Genomic DNA, 10,155 nt, shown 5'->3' with positions numbered 1-10,155 from the left:
AACTTGTTTGTGACTTAGAAGTTTCCACCCATCGCAAGGGCCTCAGTTTCTCTCACTGTAGATGACACGGTTGGAACAGAAAATTAGGCGCGTCCTTCTAGGGCTGGCATTCAGAGATGCTAAGACTCCATAATCGAGGAATGTCAGACCGGGCCATTCCGGAGCGGTTCCATCGAATTCCAAGAAGCCCCCTCCCTCCTTTCCCCAGCCCCGGGGCCAGGGCGGGCGCTGAAGCTAGAGGGCCGAGCGGGCCGGGCTTCCCGCCCGGGGGCGGAGCCGCCTCCCCGCGTCCGCCCCTCCACCTGGGGCTCCGCCGGCAGATGTTACAACTTTTTCTCATTCTCTCTGGCGGTGTCAACCCCAGACCCGCCCTACCCGTGCCTCCCTCCCCTTCCCCGCTGGGGTCCTGCCCACCTTCCTGCGGGGAGGCCAACAGTTCTCAAGACTCCGGGCGGGGCGAGAGGCCGGGCCTGGGGCTGGAGGGTCGGGGGGAGGAGAAAGGGAAAGCAGAGGCGAGAGAAATTAGGAGGCGGGAGAAATAGAGGGCTAGAAGGAGAGGAGAGTCCGAGGATGGTGGAGAGCACATTTTGGAAGTCCCCACGCCGCGTCTCCGGCTGGCCTGGCTGAGCTGGGGGAGAGGGAACGAGGGCGGCACAGGGCGGGCGAGAGGACGGCAGGAGACAGCTGGGCGCGGGTCTGACCTCCCCAGAGTGCCCGGCTGCGGCCGCGCAGGTCCGGCCTCGCCGTCCGGTCTCCAGTTCCAGACCATTCGCTGGGCCGCCCCCTGGGGCGCTAAGCGCTCTCTCATCGTCCGGGCCGGCGGCCTGCGGCCGGCGGGCAGGCGTGCGGGCCGTGCGCCCTGGGCGCGCTTGGCGGTGAGGCCTGGGGAGCCCTGCGCGCCGGGACGCACGGGCCGGCCTGGCGATGCACGCCCTTACCGGCTTCTCGCTGGTCAGCCTGCTCAGCTTCGGCTACCTGTCCTGGGACTGGGCCAAGCCGAGTCTGGTGGCTGACGGCCCCACTGAGGCTAGCGAGCAGCCCTCCGTCGCTCCACCCCAGCCTCCCCACATTATCTTCATCCTTACCGACGACCAGGGCTACCACGACGTGGGCTACCATGGCTCAGATATTGAAACCCCTACACTGGACCGTCTGGCCGCCGAGGGTGTCAAGTTGGAGAATTATTATATCCAGCCCATCTGCACGCCTTCGCGGAGCCAACTTCTCACGGGCAGGTAGGCATGGCCCAGGCCACCGGCCGTCCAAGTCCCAAATAAACCCAGTCGTAGATTTCCCCAGCATTTACAATCGGCCCTCTGGGACCCGAGAAACCAGGACTCCTGGCCAATTCTGTCTCCAACTAGCTGTGTGATCATTAGTAAATCCTTTGCCTTCTCCGAGCCTCAGTTTCCCTGCCTGTACACTGAAGGGGTTGACTCATCTTTGAGGTCTTCTCCCTCTGGTGTTCTAGGACACTCATACGCCACACCCTGTGAAGGGGACACTTAGGTATGAATGGCGCTTCTGTTTACATGCCCTGAGGCCTTGAACAAGTTACTTAATATCTCTAAGCCTCAGTTTTCTTGTCCATAAAATGGGGTGAAGAACAGTTTTTATCTTGAGAAACAGTGGTAAGGATGGAATGGATTTCGTGTAACCTGCTTGGCTGTCAATGCATGGCAGCCTCTGTGTCACTGGAGGGATTCGAACCCCCAAACTGATGACGATACTGGGAAGACACCAAAGATTTGATAGGTGGAGGTGAAAGACACACACACAATGCCAGGACCTAAGTAGCCTTAGGCTAGTGACTTCATTTCTCAGAGCATCTGTTTTTTCATATGCAAAAGCCTCCCACATTGGCTGGGGGTCCCAAGGAGACGTGCTTGTAAGGAGTTGTCCACAGGCAAGGTAGCAGGACTACAGGAGTAAGAGCAGGGGAACAGGACGTGGGGGTGTGGAGAGCAAACTTAGGCCACTTAAGAGAAAATCCTTTGGCAAGGCTGAAGCTAATCCTCCCTGGATGGGGTCCAAGGCCTGCTTTCTCCCAAGTTCCACCCAAAAGCCACTAGCGTGAACTCGGGAACCAGAGCAGTAACCTCCCTGATTCCTGGATGGGGGAAATTGAGGCGTGGAGTCAGGCAAGACTCAACTCATTCACGCCCGTACGGACTTCGGGGTCTGTATGAGAGGGGGCTGAGAGGCCAGGTACTTGACAGGGGTCCTGGAGCTGGGTCCAATAGCTGCCTTTTTTCCCTGGCACTCAGCATTTCCACCCAAAAACAGAGAGAGAGAGAACCCAGCATGTGGTGCGTGTGGCAGTGGTGGTGAAGACCAAATGGTGACTAACCTCCAGGAGAGGGAGGAGGAATCTGTGTTCTCGGGAGTTGTGCACAAGTTAGCATTTCTGTCCCAAGAGGTGACGTTTGGTGTAAGCAGGGGAATGAGCAGCCAGCAGGGCAGTGTTCCAGCCCCCTGATCGGTGAAGTTAGCTGAGCGTGGCTGGGCAGCGCCCTCCGCCCCTTGCAGCTGGCTCCATCTCACTGATGCTGACGACTCTCATTAGTGTTTGTTAATAAGTCCAGTCGTGTTTGGTGAAGCTGGAGAGAGCCAAGGTTTCTCATGTTACTCACTTGCACACGGGCTTCAGGGACTCTGAGCCGGCCCACCCACTTTATACAACAGTGCTCCATGGTGCTCAGCCCCCAGAAAGAGAGGCTTGGCCTCTAATCCACTCTCATCGTTCATTAGCTCCACCGAGGTCTGCAGAGGCCGAATCACCGGGAAATTCCGAGCATGACGTGCATACACTGGGTTCAAAGCTCAGCTCCACTGCCAGCTGTCTGGGCCTCTGGCTGCACTTTTGGGAGCTTCAGTTTTATTATTTGTAGAATGAAGGTCTAACACCCTGAGGGGTCATAATAGTCTTTCCTGTAGGATTTTTTGAGGATTAAGTGAAATAATGTATGTGGTATGTAGTAAAAATGGCAGTAGGCCTGGCTGGTGTGGCTTGGTGGGTTGGAGCGCCATCCCATAAACAGAAAGGTCACAGGTTTGATCCCCAGTTGAGGTGCGTACTGGAGGCAGCTGATCGGTGTTTCTCTCTCACATCAATGTTTCTCTCTCTTTCTCTCCCTCTTCCTTTCTCTTTAAAATAAAAAATAAAAAAAATGGCAGTAGTAGCTAATGATAGCTAATAATAACAGCTATAAGACAAGGAAACCAAAACAGACCCCTCCCCACACCCCCCCTCAGGTACCTAGGTTAAAGGTGTCAGTTATGCAGGTCTTGACTTAGTTTGGATACCCCAGGGAAGTGGGGAGAGGTGTGGGCTTCTAATACTCCTGTGAAGTTCCAGGTTCTTATTTACTCTGGACTTTTAAGACTTGAGTAAAGGCAAGACCCCATAAGCAGATCACATGAGGGCCTTTACCACATAAGGGGGAATGGGATTTGAATGAATGAATGAGCAATGAGGAATGCAGGCCAACCATTTGCTTTTGCCTGGGGGTGTTAGCCTCTGTAAGTGGCCCAGATCCAGGGGCCACATGAATTTACAGGCAGGTACAGAAGAACTAGTTTGGGAACTGAAATGTTTTTATTTATTGATTTTTTAAAAAATATATATATTTTTAAAAATATATTTTATTGATTTTTTACAGAGAGGAAGAGAGAGGGATAGAGAGTTAGAAACATCGATGAGAGAGAAACATCGACCAGCCGCCTCTTGCACACCCCCTACTGGGGATGTGCCCGCAACCAAGGTACATGCCCTTGACCGGAATCGAACCTGGGACCCTTGAGTGCGCAGGCCGACGCTCTATCCACTGAGCCAAACCGGTTTCGGCTAAAAAAATATTTTATTGATTTTTTACAGAGAGGAAGGGAGAGGGATAGAGAGTTAGAAACGTCGATGAGAGAGAAACATCGACCAGCTGCCTCCTGCGCATCCCCCACTGGGGACGTGCCCGCAACCAATGTACATGCCCTTGACCGGAATCGAACCTGGGACCCTTCAGTCCGCAGACCGACGCTCTATCCACTGAGCCAAACCGGTTTCGGCGCTATTTATTGATTTTTTTAAATTGATTTTAAAAGAGGGAGGAAGGGAGAGAGAGGGAACGAGGCATGGGTTTGTTGTTCCACTGATTTACACATTCATTGTTTGATTCTTGTATGTGCCTGACCTTGGGAGGAAACCCACAACCTTGGCATATCAGGATGATGCTCTGACCAACTGAGCTGCCTGGCCAGGGCTTGAAAGATTTGTAAAGATCTCCCAGGTCAACCAACTCACTCCTGCACATGAGCAAACAGAGCAGGGAAGTGGCAGCCTAGTTTGCTGGGAAAGGGTCTGTGCTTGGACTCTGTATTTATGTTCAAGTCCTGGCTCTGCCCCTGACCAATGAACGACCTTGGGAAGGCCCTTCCCCTATTCTAGATCTTAGTTCCTTTTAAAGACAAGGTGAATAAGCTAGAAGATGACTTAGGTACCTTCTGACTCTAACTCCTGTGAGTATCATTCTGTTATTCCATAAGTAACTGAGTGTTTTTTTAAATACCACCTGAGTGCTAGGAATACAAAGCTGAGTATGTACACAGAGTAGAATCTTGGGCTGTCTGGGCCTGAGAGCATGTGCACTGAGTAGAATCTCATGGCCAAGTGTGACAATGATCATGGGTACTAAATGCTGAGGGAACTCAGAAGCAAAAGTGACTCATTTTTTGAAAAAATTGGTGAGAGACTTTACAGTGGGAGACTTTTGGCTGGGCTTTGAAGAGTGAGTAGGAGTTTGCCCAAGAGAGCAGGACTTCTCTAGGCCCCATAGCAAGTTAGTGGCTTAGAACTTAGGGACTCAGAAGTCTCTAAAGACTGCCAGGGATACAAATCCCAACTCCAGTTACTAATTGTATGAATCACTGGGTAAGTGATTTATTTTACTGAGCCTCAGTTTCCTTATTTGGGAAATGGGAAAATAATGATATGTACCTCCTAGGCTGCTGTTAGGATTTTGTGAGATAATTCATATAGGGGCTTAGTTCAATACTGAGTACATAGTGAGTACTTGTGTTAGCTATTATTATTTTGTTGTTAAGATGAACCTGGGTTTGACGCTTAACTCCCCAGCTCCCTAGCTGCGTTATCTTGGGTGAGTGGCTTAACCATTCTGAGCTTCAATCTCCTCAAATGGTAATGATATCTGCTTCAGTTGATTTTGATGATTCAAAGAGATAATGCATTTGAAGTGCTCAGCACATTTGATAATACCTGCTGGTTACTATTACTATGTGTGCTCGTAACGCTGGGACCAGGGCCCACTTCAGGGTGAATATTGGGGGTTGGGTGGCCAGGGCAGTGGTTTGTAGCTCACTTTGTGCCTTCTGTGCCCTCTGCTCTTTTCACCAGGTACCAGATCCACACGGGACTTCAGCACTCCATCATCCGCCCTCGGCAGCCCAACTGCCTGCCCTTGGACCAGGTGACACTGCCCCAGAAGCTGCAGGAGGCAGGTTACTCTACCCACATGGTGGGCAAGTGGCACCTGGGCTTCTACCGGAAGGAGTGCCTGCCCACCCGCCGGGGCTTTGACACCTTCCTGGGCTCGCTCACGGGCAACGTGGACTACTACACCTATGACAACTGCGATGGCCCTGGGGTGTGTGGCTTTGACCTGCACGAGGGCGAGAGTGTGGCCTGGGGGCTCAGCGGCCAGTACTCCACCATGCTCTATGCCCAGCGTGTCAGCCACATCCTAGCCAGCCACAGCCCCCGGCAGCCCCTCTTCCTCTATGTGGCCTTCCAGGCAGTACACACGCCCCTGCAGTCCCCTCGTGAGTACCTGTACCGCTACCGCACCATGGGCAACGTGGCCCGGCGGAAATACGCAGCCATGGTGACCTGCATGGACGAGGCCGTGCGCAATATCACCTGGGCCCTCAAGCGCTATGGTTTCTACAACAACAGTGTCATCATCTTCTCCAGTGACAATGGCGGCCAGACCTTCTCGGGGGGCAGCAACTGGCCGCTGCGAGGACGTAAGGGCACTTACTGGGAAGGCGGTGTGCGGGGCCTGGGCTTCGTCCATAGCCCTCTGCTCAGGCGGAAGCGACGGACCAGCCGGGCACTGGTGCACATCACCGACTGGTACCCGACCCTGGTGGGTCTGGCAGGTGGCACTGTCTCTGCGGCCGATGGGCTAGATGGCTATGACGTGTGGCCGGCCATCAGCGAGGGCCGGGCCTCGCCACGCACGGAGATCCTGCACAACATTGACCCGCTCTACAACCACGCCCGGCACGGCTCCCTTGAGGGCGGCTTCGGCATCTGGAACACTGCTGTGCAGGCTGCCATCCGTGTGGGCGAGTGGAAGCTGCTGACGGGAGACCCGGGCTATGGCGACTGGATCCCACCGCAGACACTGGCCGCCTTCCCAGGCAGCTGGTGGAACCTGGAGCGGATGGCCAGCGCCCGCCAGGCTGTGTGGCTCTTCAACATCAGTGCTGACCCCTACGAACGGGAGGACCTCGCTGGCCAGCGGCCAGACGTGGTCCGCGCCCTGCTGGCCCGCCTGGTGGCCTATAACCGCACAGCCATCCCTGTGCGCTACCCGGCTGAGAATCCCCGGGCCCATCCTGACTTTAATGGGGGTGCTTGGGGGCCTTGGGCCAGTGATGAGGAAGAAGAGGAGGAGGAGGAGGAAGCCAGGTCTCGAAGCCTCTCCCGGGGGCGCCGCAAGAAAAAATGCAAGATTTGCAAGCTGCGATCCTTTTTCCGTAAACTCAACACCAGACTGATGTCCCACCGGATCTGATGTGGGGGGGAGAGGGGGGAGGACCTCTGTCCTCCTGAATGTCTTCCTCCACTCAAGCCTGGTCCTGCTCCTCAACCAGGGAGGGGCCTGAGGTCACAGCCCCATCTGCAGGGAAATGTAGGGCATACAGCCGCTCAGTTGAAGGGTAGGGAGTTTGGCTTGGGCGTAGGGGTAGAATAAACTAGACGGGCTGCTCGAGTCCCAGTCCTGCCTCTCCACTGACTTACTCTGTGACCTTGGGTGACCTGCACAAGCTCTCTGGGCCTCACTTTCCTCATCTGTGAAACGAGCTCTGATGATGTTGTGGCTCTGTGGTGTAGACCTGATGCCGGTGCCATGGTGCAGTTCCTGGGACCTCACCACCTCCCAGCTCATTTAAGGTCTCATCCTCGAACCCTGCCCTCTGCGGTACTGCTTGGGTGAGGGGCCACATGGAGGCAAGTCCAGGCCTGGATCCCAGCCGAGCATGGCAATCTGGCCATTCTCCAAAGAGATCCCTGAGTGCTGGGTGCAAGTGCAGGGGTCCAGGGAGGTGACCCTCCTGGTTCTTCACATGGCCTGGGGCCGGACTGTTGGGTGTGTGGGGGGGTGGCTGTGGTAGAGAGTTCTCCTTCCTGTCCCCAGCACCCAGAGGAATTGGCCCGGCTGTTAGCTGCTGCAGGACCAACAGTCAGGACATCTGGGTTCTGCTTTGACCTTGGGCCCAGTCCTTTTGATTTCCCCACTTGCAAATGGGATGCTATCTCTGGCTCTGCCTACCTCACAGGGCTGTAGAGGACTGGCCCGGCTAGTGGTTGTGGAGGAGCCCGTGAACTTGATTAAAATGCAGTAACACAGAAGCAAGGGCTGTAGTGCTGTTTGTGAGCACAGGTGGGTGTGTGCACGTGCATCCAGGTGTGAGCTCCAAGTGAATGGGAGAGGAGGTGGGCAGCTGGCCTGGAGGTGGAACGTGTGGGTTCTGGTCACATCCTGGCACAAATCCACTGTGTAACTTCAGGTAAATTCCAGACCCTCTCTGGGCCTCAGTGCCCCCTGTGTATAGTGGATGATCTAAGCGCCCTTCCTACCTGGCTCTTCTGGGTTCCCCTGTGTGTGTGTGTGTGTGTGTGTGTGTGTGTGTGTGTGTGTGTTGGGGGACAGGCTGAGTGGTGGGAGGAGGGGCATGGGGGTTTCAGAGCCTCCTTGCTGCACAGCGTGCCTCATCCGCACACTGCGTTCTGCAGATCTCCCTTCAGGTTCCAGTCGGCACAGCGTGTGTAGGCGAAAGCCCTGCTGTGAATTTTGAAAATAGTTATTTTTGTCACTGGCAAAGGAGGCCTGTTAGGACTCGTCAGCTTGCGGATGGGGTGGGGTGCGGTGGGTGCGGTGCAGTGGAGGGGGTTTGGGTTTTAGGAGCTGCATCCCCACTGCAGAGGTGGCTCAACCCAGGAGTGAAGGTCTGTCCTGGGGCTGCAGGGCGGAGGCGACCATTCATGTCCTGGGTTCCTTACTCCCAACCCCGGCCCCCCAACTGAAACCTTTCCCTTTTCCCAAGGTGTTGGTGCCAGGGCCATGGTGGACAGGGACCAGGAGTGGCTGAGGCCTCTGATTCCAGCCAGCCCCAGCTTCTTCCTGCTCAGGAGGGAGACTTGGAAGAAGTCTCCCATTGGGATGGTGTCCCAGGCCCAGTGTACCCCAGGGAGGCGTTGTCCACAGTCTGCCCATTACCCAGGATACCCCTGCTCTGTTGGAGGCATGTCCCAGCTGTGTGGGCTGGGCCCTTCTAGAGTGACGTGGAGCTGGCTCCCCTGTGGCTCTAGGCTTGTGCCAGTTGAGTGATAGGCTTGCCCATGCCTGCTGAGTTGGCTCTGCCCGAGGTTGCCAGCCTCAATCTCCAGCCCTGCTTCTCTGCACAAGTGCAGAGCCATAAAAAGTCCTTTCTGCTCTTTCCTACACACCAAGGCCCACCCTTTGGCCAACGTGGCCCCACACAGGGAGCCCAGGTGGGGTGGGGTTGGGGGCTGGCTCCATTCCTGATTCCTGAGAAGGGGGCTCGGTCTAATCTCCAGCTCAGCTGGGAGCTCACCTGGCTGAGTCCTACCTAACTCAGAGCCCAGCAACAGCCCCAGAAGCCCCCCTCAAGCTTCAGCCTGCCATCTGATCCACAGCCCAGCAGCCCCCAAGCCTGACTGACAGGGGTGTGGCAGCTGGCCCTGACCTGAGATTGAGGGAGGGTGTGAGATGAGACGTGACCAGGACTTAGGACATTGTGACAAGAGGCTCAGCCTGCTTGCGGTGGCTTCTGCTCTGCCCAGCCATCTGCATGCTCCCTCTGCCCCCTGTCTTGCCTCTCATGCCCCTGTATTCCCTCCAGCCAGGGCACCTTGGTCTGGACTCTGTGTCAAGCCTCTGACTGGTATCAGCAGGCAGATGCTTGCACCACGGGAGGTATGGGTGGCAGGCAGACCAGAGGCAGCTCTGACCTCTTGGGTCATTGATCTGGGGGAGTGGAGTCCAGGGATGCCAGACAAGCCCCGTTTCCCCCTTGGCTGAACCAGATGGCAGCAGGTCTGCCAGCCTGATGGGTTTGAGCCAGGGGCGGCCCTATCTGAGCTGGGCCCCGCTTATAGAATCCTGAACAGCGACGGCCAGTCTCCTAGAAGCCAGGAGAGATCCCCAGACCCAGCTAGAGGGGCTTGAGCCCCACCCTGGGCCTTGGCACCATTTCCTCCTCTCCTCAGTGCCTATTGGCTATCTTGGGACCTGGGCAAGCAGCCCTGGAGTGTCAGAAAGGGGAAAGGCAGAGCAGGGTAAGAGAAGGAGCTGGGGGTCAGGGGTTCAGATTGTGGCCCTGGCTCTGCTCCTGACTTGTGTGACTGTGGGAGGGCAGCTTCCTTTCTCTGAGCCTCGGCCATCGATCTGTAGGGGGCACGGGCTCCCTCAGGGCCCTTCCAACCCTAGTGGAGGCCAAAGAGCTCAGGGCAGGGTGCTGAAGTCACACAAACCCTGGATGGGTAAATCACGTCTCATCTCTGCACAACGGACCATGACTGTACCTGTCTCATGGACATTCATTGTGAGGTACAAACAGTGCAATATGTCAAGTGCTTAGCACAGGGCCTGGCTCTAAAGTGGAAAAACTATTCTTCATATCCTTGGAGTCTGTGAAGGAACATCTTGTCCCCATATTGCTCAGGAGGAAGTGAAGGCCTCAATGGGGAAAAGATGTGCCACGAGTACCCACAGCCAATAGGAGGACTTGAACTTGGGTCATCTAACTGCAGGTCGTGCTGTGCAGACATTGGCCCAGCAGCTGTTGTCCTCTGTCCCGTGGCTCCCTGCTCCCTCTCCCCCTGCAGGGATG

The 10,155-nt window shown here is 55.6% G+C and overlaps 1 protein-coding gene across 1 annotated transcript; it reads left to right on the top strand.

Annotated features, from left to right (window-relative positions):
* Window positions 1-924: 924 nt before the first annotated feature.
* ARSI (arylsulfatase family member I) lies at window positions 925-7,376 on the top strand. Its single transcript, XM_008152212.3, has 2 exons — window positions 925-1,235; window positions 5,408-7,376. The coding sequence occupies exons 1-2, from the start codon at window positions 925-927 to the stop codon at window positions 6,810-6,812; spliced, it is 1,716 nt and encodes a 571-aa protein (XP_008150434.1). The 3' UTR covers window positions 6,813-7,376.
* Window positions 7,377-10,155: the final 2,779 nt, after the last annotated feature.

This window comes from Eptesicus fuscus, chromosome 6 (genome assembly GCF_027574615.1).
Source record: "Eptesicus fuscus isolate TK198812 chromosome 6, DD_ASM_mEF_20220401, whole genome shotgun sequence".
In the NCBI taxonomy this organism is placed as follows: Eukaryota; Metazoa; Chordata; class Mammalia; order Chiroptera; family Vespertilionidae; genus Eptesicus; species Eptesicus fuscus.
The sequence above is the reverse complement of the archived record's forward strand: the minus strand, read 5'-3'. Positions and strand labels throughout refer to the sequence as shown.

Coding starts and splice junctions, on each gene's coding strand:
- ARSI (XM_008152212.3), top strand. CDS start 925: ATGCACGCCCTTACCGGCTTCTCGCTGGTCAGCCTGCTCAGCTTCGGC. Junction 1,236..5,407: donor AGCCAACTTCTCACGGGCAG/GTAGGCATGGCC, acceptor TCTTTTCACCAG/GTACCAGATCCACACGGGAC.